The 18790-nt window shown below is 42.1% G+C and overlaps 1 protein-coding gene across 1 annotated transcript; it reads left to right on the top strand.

Annotated features, from left to right (window-relative positions):
* The first annotated feature begins 806 nt into the window (after positions 1-806).
* LOC129839727 (opsin-5-like) lies at positions 807-17396 on the top strand. The gene is made up of 6 exons (XM_055907321.1): positions 807-1021; positions 1990-2195; positions 14661-14760; positions 14918-15022; positions 15715-15938; positions 16714-17396. Exons 1-6 carry the CDS (start codon positions 859-861, stop codon positions 17209-17211), a joined length of 1296 nt encoding a protein of 431 aa, XP_055763296.1. The 5' UTR covers positions 807-858; the 3' UTR covers positions 17212-17396.
* Positions 17397-18790: the final 1394 nt, after the last annotated feature.

The following is an 18790-nucleotide window of genomic DNA, read 5'->3' as shown; positions in this document are numbered from 1 at the left end:
TTACACAGACTATTTTAGTACCAAGCAATCGTGAATTTAAGATGCCTAAAATAATTTTGTCCGATGCCGTAAGTAAATTTCAGAATAGATACAAGTGTCAGAAAGTTGGTTAATATGAAGAAATGTAGGTCTAATTGATCTGATATCATTGATTTGACTCAGTCACTGCAACAACGTATTGTAACGACCCTGGGTTTATAAACGCGGAAATCGACCCTGGCGCACGAGCATGCTTTTGCGGCACAGTCGATAGCGCGCCGGACTTCGGGCTAGAACGTCGAGGGTTCGAGACCTGCTCCCTGCCTGTTTCATTACAGTATTTAGACTATCTAGACAAGTAAAAGCCTAATTTATTGCAAGCGCTCTCATTTTCAGCACCTTGGACAGCGGTTTTAGGCTACATGGGGGTCCTTGTCTGCAGTCGCTGACTTGCTCTCAATTTGACAGCAGCGGGTCCCTGTAAAACGTATAGGCTGGCTACTCTACTAATATTTTTCATTATACACTGGGCTTTATTAAAATGAGTTAATCATGTAGTAAATGAAACCCACAACAACTTGTGCTTAGCCTACAACTTCACCCAAATACAATAACACACTGACGTTTCCTTAGTTGCAAATCAATTTCCTCGAGGACAAAACATAGCTCAAGTCAGAAACAACAAGTGATTTTCCCCCGCAGGGTATCAACCTCGGGGTATAATTGGGATTAGCTAAATACACGTCATCCCTCTCAGACAACACACTGTGCGCCGAATAATATTTTTAGACTGGATTTAGAGAAAGAGGAGCCGGTCAAGTGTTTTCTCAGAGGAAGCACCTTTGTGTCTTAGCAAGTAGAGAGCGCGCAGCTCCGTGTATGTCTCCGCAGCTGGAACGTTCGGACAACAAAATGTCAGCCAATAATGCTTTTCAAGTGGCTAACATTCCATGGAGGAACAACAATTTTACCATGTCGAATAAAGACCCACCTTTCTCGGATCAAGGGGAGACCATTATAGGAGTATACCTGCTGGTGCTAGGTGGGAGAACTTGCTTATGTAGTTGTTGGAATGTAATTTCGTTTTTTTAAATGTGGCTTTGCTTTTATGATGCAAATACTTTATTTAGTTTTGCTTTCATGGCAAAACAATCTGGAAATTTGTCACTAATGGCTAGTTTACCACTTCATAATAGTTATTTTATTACATAAACGTTAGGGTAAGACGAATGACAGTAGTTTTTACTAATTTACAACAAAAAAATCATCCATAGAGTAGTCTACATTTATCTTTTTATTTTTTAACTCTACCACATTTTGGCATCGCAATAAACAACAATTGGATGAAGAGTTCGATTGCACTGCAGAATACAAATCACCAAAACCAGAAACCTTCCTTAATGCAGCTGTTATACTACTGTTACTGTCAGTGTGGTGTATGGGCAACGGTTAGTGGGTTTGGTGCTATAAGTAGCCCAGGACAAGGAGGGGTGAATCCTGCAGCCATTCAGATCCTGTCTAAGCCGTGGAAATCGTCAATCAAGAAAGAATGGCAGGCAGCCAATCTGACGTTCTTTAAGAGAGGGCAGAAAGACGTGTAATTACCTGTTAATTGGGGCAAATGTATTTGCATTTATTTAAATTGATCCTGACTTTTGAAATCAATAGGGTGACTGTCATTTTATTTACAGGATAGGTAGGCTACCTATCCTGTAAATACCTACTATTAGCTCTAAAGGACATTTCATGACGGAAGGTTTATGCTAATTTTAGTATTTGAATATGCAGTGTTTGAAGAGAAGGTCAGTAGGTTAAAATCACAGATGAGGCACTTTGTCACCTCAATGCACCATGCTGCTTTATGAGCTGCATTTTGTATGTTGTGACTACAATTCCATTAATTTTCACAAAACTGGCAAGGCCTTTGCTCATAGGTATGAGTTTCCCTCTATGTAGTGTTTTTAGCTATATAAAGCCAATCAGTATGTCAATGTTTTTTTCCCTCGTCAGGTTGGCTGTCGTGGTTCGGCAACAGTATTGTGATCTTCGTCCTGTACAAGCAGCGCGCGTCGCTGCAGCCCACGGACTATCTCACCTTTAACCTGGCCATCTCCGACGCCGGTATTTCCATCTTCGGCTACTCCCGGGGGATCCTGGAGATCTTCAATGTGTTCCGGGACAACGGATACCTGGTTACCTCCATCTGGACATGTCAGGTAGGCAATGAGGATACCTGGTTACCTCCATCTGGACATGTCAGGTAGGCAATGAGGATACCTGGTTACCTCCATCTGGACATGTCAGGTAGGCAAATGAGGGTATCTGGTTGGAGGGGGAAAAGTTGTTTTGAGAAGTGAGATGCTTCACATTTGTATTGGATGTGAATGGTAATGTGTTGCATGTGCCATCCTACTGCAGGATCTGATACCATACTCACTCACTGCAATACTCACAAGACACAGACATGACCGCCATCCCGTAAAACATGGAATGATTGGACAGGACTTTAGTCGTTCAGGTCTCCTGGAAGGTGATGTCACTGTGAGATGCTGACTTCGCCATCCTCTACACAAATGTCAAATACACAAACAAGACAACTTACCTTTACGATTGCCGAGTTGCAAAAACACTGCTCTATGGCTTAGTTTCTATTGCCAGTTCTTTATCATTTCCTGCTAATTGCCTAGTTAAGAATATCAATGGTCCACTCCGAATGGAGACTAAGTAAACATAACACAATGGATAAAGCATAGAGATGTGTTGCAACAGATCATTATATTCACTACACTACAATGGTTCTTTGGGGGGGACGGTCCTTTCTATTATTAGCTTGGTTACGAATAGAATATTAACAATGGGTGCTTCGGACAGTTGATCATTAATTCAATAAAAAGTAGCGTGTTGGCACATTCATCACTTTAAGTGATGACGATGAGTCACCTGGAAGAAGCGAGAGGTTTGGCACAAAGGCATTATATTGCTAACTACAGCACAGGAGAAAAGGTCTGTAGGCTTTACCTGAAGTAATATCATTTTAACACTATCTTAGGGGGGAATAAGAATGCTTTTGCCACACCAACAGCCAAACATAGAAGGATGGTTAAGGTTTGGTACGTGCTTATAGCATTTGATAAAAGAGGAAGCGTGATTTGCACAAGGGCTAATATCATTAAGGTGTCCTGTAATGTCTGGTTCCTTGCGTACACGTGATTGACGGGCAATATCCATTACCTTGTTTTTTCGGGGCCTCTTGAAAATATACATTTTGGTTCAAGCCTATCAATCAATTTACCACATGGGTTTTTGTTTTAGTGCACAATGTGAGAAAATGCCACCTTAAAAAAAAAAAAGGAATGCAATGAAAAACGAATGCAATGTTCTATTTGTATCAAACGTGTTAACACAACAACAGTGTGTGTGTGTGTGTGTGTGTGTGTGTGTGTGTGTGTGTGTTTTAATGTTAATTACAGTTATTTCCCCAAGCAGGTGTTGCTGCTTGTTTGGGACAAATCGTAGTTGAATAATGTTCAACTAACACTGAACAATAATCTTTTCATTTACTGTTGGCCAATGCTAAAAAGAATAAGAAAACATCCAAATGAAAACGAACTGAGAGGAGAGACAGAAATTATTTTTAAAAGACTGAGATAAAAAAAAAATATTAAGTAACAGGGCAGAGAGGACAGATGAGGAGAGTTTCTTCTGATCAAGAAAAGTGGTCCTGAGGTCAGCAGACATTGAAAGCTTGATTATAGAATGACTGGGTCAGAGTAAGGTGAGAGAAGTTGTCAAATATGAGATTGCGGACTATAGGATACGTGTATTAAGCCCACCAAAATCTAAGTTTAGACATTTCTAACATATACTTGCCCTAATTGTTGTAAGAAAAGTGGAGATAATATGAAAGATGAATCTCTCATTGTGAAATTGTATGACTTGATTTTCACCATTTGTTTGTTTATATAAGATAAAAATATTTGATCAAATATGTGGAAAGTCTGGACTGGGTTTAATGGGTACTAAATGTACCCTTTAAGCCCATGGGTGTTCCAAATAAGCCCACCTCTAAAATAATAAATTTAAATATATTTCCTAATGCTGAAAACTTACAAACTGATATTTTATGTAAATTTAAATTATAGTAATCTCCCCTAAAGTTATTAAAATCAACTGATCATTACTATTCAACATGGGTGTAGCACTCATAAAAGTGGGTGTCCAATCGTATCCGCAGAGAACAATGTGTGCCCAGGCTTTTGTTCATGCCAACCGGTACACACCTGATTCGACTAATCAACTAATCATAGACTTCAACCAAGACTTGATAAGTTGAGTCAGTGATACTGCTTGGTTAGAACAAAAACATGCACCCTCGCCGGGCCTCTGTGGATAAGACGCCATGCACAAAGACCATAACGCAAACAACTTTTAATGAATTATCTGAAAGCTGGTTCACATTGTAGCGGTATTAATTAGAGAAAGGTAAAGAAGATTTTGTTCGGGCACCAGGCAGGTATTAACCCTGCCGAAAGGAAAATAGTAGAACAGCGAGAGTACCACTACCAGACCCACACACATCAACAGAAGAGACTGCCTAGAGTGTAGCCTGTTGACCAGATAGCCAGCGGAGAGAAAAAAGAAAACACACCCTATAGATCCCACATCACATCACATCAAATAAACAGCAACTTCATACAATAATGAATGAACCCAGTCATCACACAGAGGATTTGCAATAGTTTGTATTTTCTTCCCTGTGAAGAAGTGCAGAGGGTATGAATGTGTGGTGTTCATATACACACTAGTCCAGCTCCAATGAAACTTCAATGTACTTAGGAAATAGAGTCGGTTTCAGTGTAAAGCACTGGAACATAGCGTGAAGAGAAAGAGAGAAAGAGAACAAGAGAGAGCTTAGCTGTGGTCTTGAGGTTGCAGGTATCCGGTCTGACTGTCCGATGGTATGTTGGGTTGTAGTTGAACGCTTCGCAACAAATGTTGCTCCTAATCCATTTGATCCATAACCATCGCGGTCCCAAATGAGAACAACCACGTCGTCGCGCGATCACACCGAGGATTGATTCAAAAAACTGTACAACCACATACAGTGAAGACAAACAAAAAAAACATCTGCAGCATAGCACACACAAACCAAACTGTCGCGCCAACAAGAGCTCTCTCCAATAGAGCTTAACGAGCTCTTTTATCTCCTCCTTCCTACTGCTCATGTGCTCTTAAAGTGGCAGCGTACTTAAGTGCAGGATTTCGCCACAACATTTGCTGTAGTCTTATTCTTGTTCGTTAGTTCATCTTGTCTTCCTAAAGCCTGTGTGAAGACAGTTTAAAATTTCCCTCTCTACTGTTATATTACAAAGGTACATGTGGTGAACCCAAATATAGAAAAACCTGGATGAACAATGGACAATATGACAATGCCCCTTGGCTCTAACTGCATAAGCAGTCATCCAAGAGTCATCTTCTTGTCCCTCATTTGTTTCCATTTTTGTCCAATACTTCTAGGTCTTCCATCCCTGATATCCTTCAACCCCGATCTTATTCTTCACTCTCTGCATCAATGACTATCTGTCCACTCCAAACGTCTTTGAGAGAGTACAGAGGCTTTTAATTGCTCTTTAATTGTTTTTAATCTGGGTCAACGAAACCACGAATAGATGCATAAGATGCATAAATGTAGATTGAGTATTTGAATGAAAATAAATCTGAAGAAAAAACACTTATGGTCAGGTTCATTGAATATTAGGGATATCAACACACAATCTCCATGTGATTCGATGCAAACCAGGCTACTGGGATTAATTGGAACAACAGTGATTTATGGTATACATTTTCTTTTAAAGACAGAATAGCAAAGTTCAGTCATGAAATATTTGGAAACCAATGGTTTGGGGTATAAATATACACTATAGACTACAATAATATGTGACGTTAGTATTGATCATATTGAACAATATTATTTTATTTTAATTTACATTCTGTATAGAGCGAGTCATTTTGGTGCTACTGTGCCCTTCAAGCCCACCTGAGATAAATGTCAAATTTACAAAAAAGGCAACCATGTATAACAATGCAAGGTTTATTTAACAGTAAAATAAGACTAAATGCATTTAAAAATGTGAACTGTGAGTGCTTAAGATCTATTATATTGTTGTGGTTCACCAAGTTGTGTTGCTACTGTATTGACTGACAATGGGAACGACTGGTTGCATGAAAAACCCATGTTTTCAATTGGCAAGAAATAGTCATTAATACCCATGTAGTATGCTATCATATATCTTCACATTAATATCTTAATTTTACATTAAGTGTGATCACTTATCTGAGAAGGTACAGAAAATGTAAAACAAAAAGGTGCATCAGAGTCACCTCCACACCAAAGTTTTTTTGCAGTTTTGAAATTGACAACTAGTAGGAACTTACACATACATGTAGCTGTCTGTCACAACTTCCGCCGAAGTCGGCTCCTCTCCTTGTTCGGGCGGCGTTCGACGTCACCGGCTTTCTAGCCATCGCCGCTCCATTTTTCATATTTCCATTTGTTTTGTCTTGTTCCATACACACCTGGTTTTCATTCCCTAACCACACTGCATGCATTTAGTCCTCTGTTCCCCTCCATGTCTTTGTGTGAAATTGTATTTATGTTATGTGGGTATTGTTACGCGCCATACTTTTTGTCTATGTTCCGTGTTTGGGCACATTTATGTACTTTTGTGGTTTTGTTGGTCCGGAATAAAAAAGTGCACCTGTTCACTCTGCTCTCCTGCACCTGACTTCGCCTCCAGTACACACCCTTAACACGGTCAATAACTTAATAATAAAACATCTGATTGTCTTAGAATAAAAACTGGTATGGAAATAACAATCAGATGAATTGGTTGAAACATTAAAAACCAGGAAATTTATATATTTATTTTTTTAATCCAAAATTGGAAGTGGGTTTAATGGGTACGTGAGCTTAATGGGTTTGCTTACCCTAATAAGGAGCAAGTAAAATTCATGATGGGACATGAACTCTGGCATGTAACTACTTTCCAACCAGACCTGGGTTCAAATAGATGTGTATTTGAGTATTTGGTATTTAAAATACACAGAAAAAAGTATTTTTGTATTTTTAAATACACAGCCCAAAACAAGTACTTTTATTGAAGTATTTGAATTGTTATTTGTAAAAGCCAAATCTACCAAATTGTATTTGAGAGTATTTTCAAATACTTTCCAAGTGTATTTCCAAATACATGAAAATATTAAACTACTTGCCTTTTTAAATAAAATATATCTGAATACTTACTTCAAATGTATGTAAAAGGAATTTAGATATTTGAAATAGCATTTGAACCCAGGTTTGTTTCCAATTATGGAGAAACCCCATTTGCAGAAAATACTATGTTGCTCGAAGCATCCCACCAGGTGTTTTTTAAATTATGGTCCAAGGTTTTCCTCCAAATCAAAATCAAATCAAATTTATTTATATAGCCCTTCTTACATCAGCTGATATCTCAAAGTGCTGTACAGAAACCCAGCCTAAAACCCCAAACAGCAAGCAATGCAGGTGTAGAAGCACGGTGGCTAGGAAAAACTCCCTAGAAAGGCCAAAACCTAGGAAGACACCTAGAGAGGAACCAGGCTATGAGCGGTGGCCAGTCCTCTTCTGGCTGTTCCGGGTGGAGATTATAACAGAACATGGCCAAGATGTTCAAATTTTCATAAATGACCAGCATGGTCAAATAATAATAATCACAGTAGTTGTCGAGGGTGCAACAAGTCAGCACCTCAGGAGTAAATGTCAGTTGGCTTTTCATAGCCGATCATTCAGAGTATCTCTACCACTCCTGCTGTCTCTAGAGAGTTGAAAACAACAGGTCTGGGACAGGTAGCACGTCCGGTGAACAGGTCAGGGTTCCATAGCCGCAGGCAGAACATTTGAAACTGGAGCAGCAGCACGGCCAGGTGGACTGGGGACAGCAAGGGGTCATCATGCCAGGTAGTCCTGAGGCATGGTCTTAGGGCTCAGGTTCTCCGAGAGAGAGAAAGAAAGAGAGAAAGAGAGAATTAGAGAGAGCATACTTAAATTCACACAGGACACCGGATAAGACAGGAGAAGTACTCCAGATAAAACAGACTGACCCTAGCCCCCCGACACAAACTACTGCAGCATAAATACTGGAGGCTGAGACAGGAGGGGTCAGGAGACCCCTCCTGTCTCATCAGATGGCCCCATCAGATGATACCCCCGGACAGGGCCAAACAGGCAGGATATAACCCCACCCACTTTGCAAAAGCACAGCCCCCACACCACTAGAGGGATATCTTCAACCACCAACTTACCATCCTGAGACAAGGACGAGTATAGCCCACAAAGATCTCCGCCACGGCACAACCCAAGGGGGGCGCCAACCCAGACAGTAAGATCACGTCAGTGACTCAACCCACTCAAGTGACGCACCCCTCCTAGGGACGGCATGGAAGAGCACCAGTAAGCCAGTGACTCAGCCCCTGTAATAGGGTTAGAGGCAGAGAATCCCAGTGGAGAGAGGGGAGGCAGGCAGAGACAGCAAGGGCGGTTCGTTGCTCCAGAGCCTTTCCGTTCACCTTCACACTCCTGGGCCAGACTACACTCAATCATATGACCTACTGAACAGATGAGTCTTCAGTAAAGACTTAACCTCTCTGGGATCGTTCGGGACGCTAGCGTCCCACCTCGCCAACAGCCAGTGAAATTGCAGGGCGCCAAATTCAAAACAACAGAAATCTCAATTAAAATTCCTCAACCATACAAATATTTTACACCATTTTAAAGATACACTTCTTGTTAATCCAACCACAGTGTCCGATTTCAAAAAGGCTTTTCGGCGAAAGCAGAACACATCTGTCACGGCCGTTAAAAGAAGAGCGTACATTTTCCTTTTATTAATAAAAATGACGCCGAACAAAACAATAAACACTACAAAACAAACCGTGAAGCTAAAGGCTATGTGCCCTAAACAAAGTCAACTTCCCACAAAGACAGGTGGGAAAAAGGGGTACCTAAGTATGGTTCCCAATCAGAGACAACGATAGACAGCTGTCCCTGATTGAGAACCATACCCGGCCAAAACATAGAAATAGAAAATCATAGAAAAACAAAACATAGAATGCCCACCCCAAATCACACCCTGACCAAACCAAAATAGAGACATAAAAAGGATCTCTAAGGTCAAGGCGTGACAGTACACCCCCCCCCCCCCCCCCCCCCCCCCACAAAGGTGCGGACTCCGGCCGCAAAACCTAAACCTATAGGGGAGGGTCTGGGTGGGCATCTATCCTCGGTGGCGGCTCAGCTGCGGGACGCAGACCCCGCTCCACCACTGGCTCACCCCACTTTGGTGGCACCTCTGGTGCGGGGACCCTTGTCGCCGACTCCGGACTGGGCACCCTCGTAGCGGGCCCCGGACTGAGCACCCTCGTTGCGGGCCCCGGACTGGGCACCCTCGTTGGAGGCTCCGGACTGGGGACCGTCGCTGGAGGCTCCGGACTGGGGACCGTTGCTGGAGGTGCTGGGCTAGAGTGGGCATTCAGCCTGGAAGAGTGGTGAGCCTGGAAGAGCTGGGCTAGAGTGGCACTGGGCTAGAGTGGCACTCTGGGGAGTGGCACTCTAGCCCAGTGCGTCGAGCCGGCACAGGACTCACCGGGCTGTGGAGGCGCACTGGAGGTCTGGAGCGCCAAGCTGGCACAAGACGTGCAGGGCTGGGGAGGCGCACAGGAGGCCTGGTGCGTGGGGCTGGCACAGTCTTCACCAGACAGGCTTCTAGCGAGGGCAATTTTAGGGCTTCACCATGTTTAACCTGTCTAGGATGAGTGTGCCGCTAGCGGCACTCCCCCCCCACCCCCACTGAAAAACCAGTGCCGCGAAATTCAAAAAAAATTTTTTTTTTAAATATTTAACTTTCACACATTAAAGTCCAATACAGCTAATGAAAGACACAGATCTTGTGAATCCAGTCAACATGTCCGATTTTTAAAATGTTTTACAGGGAAGACACAATATGTAAAGATGTACATCTATTACCTAAAAACACATTAGCATAATCCACCATCTTTTATTTGTCCACCAACACCAGTAGCCATCACCAATTCGGCTAAACTAAGATATTTATAGCCCCTAACCAAGAAAAAAACTCATTAGATGACAGTCTGATAACATATTTATGGTATGGGATAGGTTTTGTTAGAAAAAAGTGCATATTTCAGGTAGATGGCATAGGTTACAATTGCACCCACCGTCACAAATGGAATAGAAAAACTACTTAGAGCAACGTGTTTACCTACTTACTAATCATCAAACATTTCGTAAAAATACACAGCATACACGAATCGAAAGACACAGATCCTGTGAATACAGACAATATTTCAGATTTTCTAAGTGTCTTACAGCGAAAACACAATAAATCGTTATATTAGCATAGCACATAGCACATAGCAGCCCAGCATTGATTCTAGCCAAAGTGAGCGATAAAAGTCAACATCGCCAAAATATATTAATTTTTTCACTAACCTTCTCAGAATTCTTCAGATGACACTCCTGTAACATCATATTACACAATCCATATAGAGTTTGATCGAAAATGTTTATATTTAGCCACCAAAATCATGGTTAGACAATGTGAAATGTAGCTCAGCTGGTCAGAAAATGTCCTTGCGCCACTTAGACAGTGATCTACTCTTATACATAAATACTCATAAACGTGACTAAAAAATATAGGGTGGACAGGGATTGATAGACAATTTAATTCTTAATACAATTGCGGAATTACATTTTTTAATTTATCCTTACTTTTCAATACAGTTTGCGCCAAGCGAAGCTACGTCAAAAAACATGGCGTCCTAAGCCACTAAAATGTTTCGACAGAAACACGATTTATCATAATAAAAATGTCCTACTTTGAGCTGTTCTTCCATCAGTATCTTGGGCAAAGGATCCTTTCTTGGGAGTAATCGTCTTTTGGTGGAAAGCTGTCCTCTTGCCATGTGGAAATGCCAACTGCGTTCGGGATGAACTGAAAGCGTGCCCAGCTATTCACAGCGTTAAAGAAATAAATGTCCCAAAATCGCACTAAACGGATATAAATTGCTATAAAACGCTTTAAATTAACTACCTTATGATGTTTTTAACTCCTATAACGAGTAAAAACATGACCGGAAAAATATAACAGGCTAAACTAACGCTTGGAAAAATAGCAGGTCGATGTCCTCCACGCGCATTACGCAGCAAGAAAAGAGTTCCTACCTACAGGGTTTTTTTATTTATAGGGCCTGTGAACGCACAATCGACCCCATTCAAATCGTCATCACGTAAAGGCATCCAGGGGAAGACGTAAGCAGTGTCCGTATAGTCATAGCAATGACAGTGCCCTTTTAACTGACTCCAGAACAGTGGCCAAAATTTCTGAAATCTGACTCCATGTCAGGGAAATTGCTGTAGAATGGGCTCTGTTCCACTTAGAGACAAAATTTCAACTCCTATAGAAACTATAGACTGTTTTCTATCCAATAATAATAATAATATGCATATTGTACGATCAAGGATTTTGTGGGAAGCCGTTTCAAAAATTACACGATTAGCATAAATAGTCTCAACAGCGCCCCCATCCTCAACAGGTTAATCGAAATGTACAGCTGTGTGTCATCCGCATAGCAGTGAAAGTTAACATTGTGTTTTTGAATGACATCCCCAAGACGTAAAATATATAGTGAAAACAATAGTGTTCCTAAAGCGGTACCTTGAGGAACACCGAAATTTACAGTTGATTTGTCAGAGGACAAACCATTCACAGAGACAAACTGATATCTTTCCCGACAGATAAGATCTAAACCAGGCCAGAACTTGTCCATGTAGACTAATTTGGGTTTCCAATCTCTCCAAAAGAATGTGGTGATCGATGGTATCAAAAGCAGCACTAATGTCTAGGAGCACTAGGACGGATGCTGACGCCATTAAAAGGTCATTTACCACCTTCACAAGTGCAGTCTCAGTGCTATGATGGGGTCTAAAACCAGACTGAAGCATTTCGTATACATTGTTTGTCTTCAGGAAGGCAGTGAGTTGCTGTGCAACAGCTTTTTAAAAAAAAATTGAGAGGAATGGAAGATTCGATATAGGCCGATAGTTTTTTATATTTTCTGGTTCAAGGTTTGGCTTTTTCAAGAGAGGCTTTATTTCTGCCACTTTTAGTGAGTTTGGTACACATCCGGTGGATAGAGAGCCATTTATTATGTTCAACATAGGAGGGCCAAGCACAGGAAGCAGTTCTTTCAGGAGTTTAGTTGGAATTAGGGTCCAGTATGCAGCTTGAAGGTTTAGAGGCCATGATATTTTTCATCATTGTGTCAAGAGATATAGTACTAAAACACTTAAGTGTCTCTCTTGATCCTAGGTCCTGGCAGAGTTGTGCAGACAACTGAGCTTTGGAGGAATACGCAGATTTAAAGAGGAGTCCGTAATTTGCTTTCTAATGATCATGATCTTTTCCTCAAAGACGTTCATGAATTTATTACTGCTGAAGTGAAAGCCACCCTCTCTTGGGGAATGCTGCTTTTTAGTTAGCTTTGCGACAGTATTAAAAATACATTTCGGATTGTTCTTATTTTCCTCAATTAAGTTGGAAAAATAGGATGATCGAGCAGCAGTGAGGACACTTCGATACTGCACGGTGCTGTCTTTCCAAGCTAGTCGGAAGACTTCCAGTTTGGTGTGGCGCCATTTCCGTTCCAATTTTCTGGAAGCTTGCTTCAGAGCTCGGGTATTTTCTGTATACCAGGGAGCTAGTTTCCTATGACAAATGTTTTTGTTTTAGGGGTGCAACTGCATCTAGGGTATTGCGCAATGTTAAATTGAGTTCCTCAGTTAGGTGGTTAACTGATTTTTGTCCTCTGACATCCTTGGGTAGGCAGAGGGAGTCTGGAAGGGCATCAAGGAATCTTTGGGCTGTCTTAGAATTTATAGCACAACTTTTGATGCTCCTTGGTTGGGGTCTGAGCAGATTATTTGTTGCGAATGCAAACATAATAAAATGGTGGTCCGATAGTCCAGGATTATGAGGAAAAACATTAAGATCCACAACATTTATTCCATGGGACAAAACTAGGTCCAGAGTATGACTGTGACAGTGAGTAGGTCCAGAGACATGTTGGACAAAACCCACTGAGTCGATGATGGCTCCGAAAGCCTTTTGAAGTGGGTTCTGTGGACTTTTCCATGTGAATATTAAAATCAACAAAATTAAAATATTATCTGCTATGACTACAAGGTCCGATAGGAATTCAGGAAACTCAGTGAGGAACGCTGTATATGGCCCAGGAGGCCTGTAAACAGTAGCTATAAAAAGTGATTGAGTAGGCTGCATATATTTCATGACTAGAAGATCAAGACAAATTTTTTTTTTTTTTTTTTTTTTTTTTTTTGTGTAAATTGAAATTTGCTATCGTAAATGTTAGCAACACCTCCGCCTTTGCGGGATGCACGGGGGATATGGTCACTAGTGTAACCAGGAGGTGAGGCCTCATTTAACACAGTAAATTCATCAGGCTTAAGCCATGTTTCAATCAGGCCAATCACATCAAGATTATGATCAGTGATAAGTTCATTTACTAAAACTGCCTTTGAAGTGAGGGATCTAACATTAAGTAGCCCTATTTTGAGATGTGAGGTATCATGATCTCTTTCAATAATGGCAGGAATGGAGGAGGTCTTTATCCTAATAAGATTGCTAAGGCGAACACCGTCATGTTTAGTTTTGCCCAACCTAGGTCGAGGCACAGACACGGTCTCAATGGGGATAGCTGAGCTGACTACACTGACTGTGCTAGTGGCAGACTCCACTAAGCTGGCAGGCTGACTAACAGCCTGCTGCTTGGCCTGCACCCTATTTCATTGTGGAGCTAGAGGAGTTAGAGCCCTGTCTATGTTGGTAGATAAAATGAGAGCACCCCTCCAGCTAGGATGGAATCCGTCACTCCTCAGCAGGCCAGGCTTGGTCCTGTTTGTGGGTGAGTCCCAGAATGAGGGCCAATTATCTACAAATTCTATCTTTTGGGAATAGACATATGCATATGCACTCCAATAGACATATGCATTGTCCTCCAAAGTGTATCTGACCATGAGGCAAAAGTGAATGGGGCTTGGATGTAAATATATTAGATTAGATTAAGTAATCTGATCAGTCAAAGTACATTGGCTCCTGTCTCTACTAGGAAGATACATTGACGTTAATTTGGTAGAAGCTGTCGATCTTGATCAGACATACTCACCACTGCCGACCACAGCTGTGCTGGACTGATCTTTAACTCCATTCAATGTAGCTAGACCAGCTCTTCTGTGTTCTGGCAATATACGTGCTCATCTTGGTGAACTGAAAACTGAACAACCAGGAGAAGGATTTGGCAAAGTAGAGAGGAGCCCTATTCACACAAAACCAGTAATTGGTTAACGATGGATTTGTTAAGTACGTGAACCCAAACAAGTATTCAGCAGCAGGATACTTGTTTTTCAACTTGATCTTCTGAGTGATTGGAGTCCTTCAACTTCCGCAAGAACAGTGGATGTCGTTTTTTTTTCCTACTGTATTTGTTTTGAGATTCTCTTCCCTACACCCCCTCTAAGCATCACTAACAGCATTGGTGGTCTTTCCCAGGTGGACGGCTTCTTCACCTTGGTCTTCGGCCTCAGCAGCATCAATACTTTGACTGTCATCAGTGTCACAAGATACATCAAGGGATGCCATCCGAGCAAAGGTAAGACACTGTGACACGACCTTAACCTTTAACCTTCATCTCAACGATTCCAATAAAGTTGGAAGACAAATGCCCCCTGTAGGCTAGACGTTCTGGTCAGATACATTGTTCTTGTGGGAGCCTTTCTTTTAACTTTCAACTCTTTTCCTTTACTTAGCTCACTGCATAACCAACACCACCATAGGCGTGTGCCTAATATTCATCTGGTTGGGGTCTGTGTTCTGGTCGGGAGCGCCCCTTCTGGGCTGGGGGAGTTACACAGGTGAGATACATTTACATATTTTACATTTTAGTCATTTAGCAGACGCTCTTATCCAGAGCGACTTACAGTAGAGTGCATACATTTTATTACAATTTTTACATTTTCATTACATTTTTACATACTGAGACAAGGATATCCCTACCGGCCAAACCCTCCCTAACCCGGACGACGCTATGCCAATTGTGCGTCGCCCCACGGACCTCCCGGTTGCGGCCGGCTGCGACAGAGTCTGGGCGCGAACCCAGCCCAGCCTGGGCGCGAACCCAGAGACTCTGGTGGCGCAGCTAGCACTGCGATGCAGTGCCCTAGACCACTGCACCACCCGGGTGGCTAGTAATCATGTGACATACTATTTGAAACAGGGGCACTTACATGTGTTAGGTTCTTGTAACATTCTGGTTGGGGCAACATTTTCAAGATTTGTTTGTGCACAATGACGACAAAACAATAATAGCACTAAAGCAAGTTGCTATCTAAAATATTAGCAGAAGACAATCTTTAAACGAGAACTGACCACATTTTGACATATATGGACCTTTTTTCACACTTACCCTGACTTTTCGAAGTGTCAAAATAGAGGAAATTCTTACATTTTAAACTATCTTCACCTGAACAAATATTTTTTAAATGTCAACACACAAACACATGAAGGTGGAAAACAATGGTGTATCTCAAACTCCTCCTTCTTTTAGATCGTGGTTATGGAACGTGTGAAATCGACTGGGCCAAAGCCAACTACTCCACCGTCTACAAGTCCTACATCATCTCCATTCTCATCTTCTGCTTCTTGGTTCCCGTGCTGGTCATGCTCTTCACCTACGTGTCCATCATCAACACAGTGAAGAGAGGCAACGCCATGGCCGCTGAGGGAGACCTGACGGACAGGCAGAGGAAGATTGAAAGGGACGTCACCATTGTGAGTAGGATTAAAATCACATCAACGTTTATTGGTCGTGTACAAAGATTTGCACGGTGGCCAAGTATTACATTTACATTTAAGTCATTTAGCAGACGCTCTTATCCAGAGCGACTTACAAATTGGTACATTCACCTTATGATATCCAGTGGAACAACCACTTTACAATATCCACTTTACACTTTACACTTTACAATATCCACATATCCCTACAGGCCAAACCCTCCCTAACCCGGACGACGCTAAGCCAATTGTGCGTCGCCCCACGGACCTCCCGGTCGCAGCCGGCTGTGACAGAGCCTGGGCGCGAACCCAGAGACTCTGGTGGCGCAGCTAGCACTGCGATGCAGTGCTCTAGACCATGTATACAGTGTTCCTCCGACACATTGTTGCAGCTGGCTTCTGGGTTAAGCGGCCATTGTGTCAAGAAGCAGTGCAGCTTGGCTGGGTTGTGTTTCGGAAGACGCATGGCTCTCGACCTTCGCCTCTCCCGAGTCCGTACGGAAGTTGCAGCGATGGGACAAGATGGGATACCACGAAATTGGGGAGAAAAAAAGATGTAAAGATAAATATATTAACAATAAATTAAAAAGAATGTCTCACAAATACAATACAAAAATCGAAACAAGAAATCAAGAAACAATCCAAAGTAAATATATTAGAGTGAGCATGTGTCAAGAGTCCCAAAAATTGCAGATGTACAAACAATAGGAATGTTTCGTTAAACAATGGGTTATGATTTAATGGTCACCCTAACTTTTGTTTTTTTTCCCAGGTATCCATTGTCATCTGCACAGCATTCATCCTGGCGTGGTCGCCGTACGCTGTGGTCTCCATGTGGTCGGCCTGTGGCTTCCACGTACCCAGCCTCACCAGCATCTTCACCCGCCTCTTTGCCAAGTCGGCCAGCTTCTACAACCCGCTCATCTACTTCGGCCTCAGCTCCAAGTTCCGCAAGGACGTCGCCATCTTGCTGCCCTGCACCGGCGATGGCAAGGACACGGTCAAGCTCAAGCGTTTTAAACCGAAAGGCGATGCTCACCAGGGTTCTGGAAGAGGCAATGGGCTCTTAGCACCTCCTCATCACCAGAAGGAGATGAAGTATGCCCCTGGAAATCCGTATCCGCTCACGGCGATTAAGGCGGCCTCAAGCCCAGATTCGGGAGTGGGGAGCCCTCCCTGTACCCCTCCTCCCCCCGCCAACAAGGAGATGTACTTTATCGAAGTGCTCCATCTGTCTGATGGGCCAGAGTGGGAATGCGACAGACTCTAAGAACAATACGTTTGTTTTTTGTGTTACTTTTTATTTAAAAACACATGGGAATTTACTTACACAAATCAAATTGCCTTTGATTCGTGTAAGTATGTGTACCTGTTGATGCAATTTGTTATTTTCTTAATTAATTGTGTTCATACTTGGGATTAAAACGTTCTATTCAAAGGGAACAAGTTGAAAGATGTTTGCAATATCAATACTCATTCTGTCACTCTTAAAATAAATTCCTGTCCAACGTAATAATTCAACCCCATGAGCAAACATAGGAGAAGACACGACAGAAATGTAAGTGTATCTCTTATGAAAGTGCTCTGAGATGCTCAGCTCACACATAGGCGACATAACAGTTCTAATGATAACTTTACTTGAGGCAGGCACGGCTTCATGGGCTGACTTTTTTTCGTCCAGTGAAAAAATTATCCATCTGTTCCCCCTCATGATAGGCTACAATAATAAGCTACAACACCCAAAAAAACTGTACTAATACAACAAAAAAGTGGATACTTCTAAAGCCCCTGCAATACGCTCACGCGTGGGACACCTGTAGGTTTAGAACGAAACAATCCATTCCCCACGCGCAATCTACTATCAAAGGCGACTGACTGCAAGGTTGATTGTGTCGATGGTGAAGTTGTAGACTGCTTTATTAAGGAGTCTAAATCAAGTCGGACGTTGGAAAGAGGAAAACAATTTTGGAAAACATTTTTTTTTATTGAAAGGATCTTCGATACCCCAACCGATACCCCCACAGGACAACAGGTTGGCAGATTTCATTTTTGTTTTCTTTATCTTCATGCTTCCTTCAATTTATTTCATGATGCATCATAGGGGGATGATTTCTGTATTTTCCTTCCTTCCTCCTACCGTTACTCCTTAAGGTCCAAGGACCTTGTATACTGAACTAAAATATAAACACAATTTCTACGATTTTACTGAGTTACAGTTCATATGAGGAAATCAGTAAATTGAAATTAATCAATTAGGCCTTAATCTATTGATTTCACATGACTTGGAATACAGATATGATTCTGTTGGTCATTTTCTAATCGACCTGGCCCGGGTATCCTGGAAGGATATTGACCTCATCCCGTCAGTATAGGATGCCTGGTTATTCTTTAAAATGCCTTTCTCACCACCTTAAAAAGGCATGCCACATTCAAAAAATGTAGAACCAGGAACAGATATAGCCCTTGGTTCTCTCCAGACCTGACTGCCCTTGACCAGCACAAAAACATCCTGTGGCGTTCTGCATTAGCATCGAATAGCCCCCGTGATATGCAACTTTTCAGGGAAGTTAGGAACCAATATACACAGGCAGTTAGGAAAGCTAAGGCTAGCTTTTTCAAGCAAAAATGTGCATCCTGTAGCACAAACTCAAAAAAGTTCTGGGACACTGTAAAGTCCATGGAGAATAAGAGCACCTCCTCCCAGCTGCCCACTGCACTGAGGCTAGGAAACACTGTCACCACAGATAAATCCACTATAATTGAGAATTTCAATAAGCATTTTTCTACGGCTGGCCGTGCTTTCCACCTGGCTACCCCTACCCCGGTCAACAGCCCTGCATCCCCCACAA

This window comes from Salvelinus fontinalis, chromosome 40, assembly GCF_029448725.1.
Source record: "Salvelinus fontinalis isolate EN_2023a chromosome 40, ASM2944872v1, whole genome shotgun sequence".
NCBI classification, from domain to species: domain Eukaryota; kingdom Metazoa; phylum Chordata; class Actinopteri; order Salmoniformes; family Salmonidae; genus Salvelinus; species Salvelinus fontinalis.
Note: the sequence above shows the minus strand (reverse complement) of the source record. Positions and strands in the feature narration are given on the sequence as shown.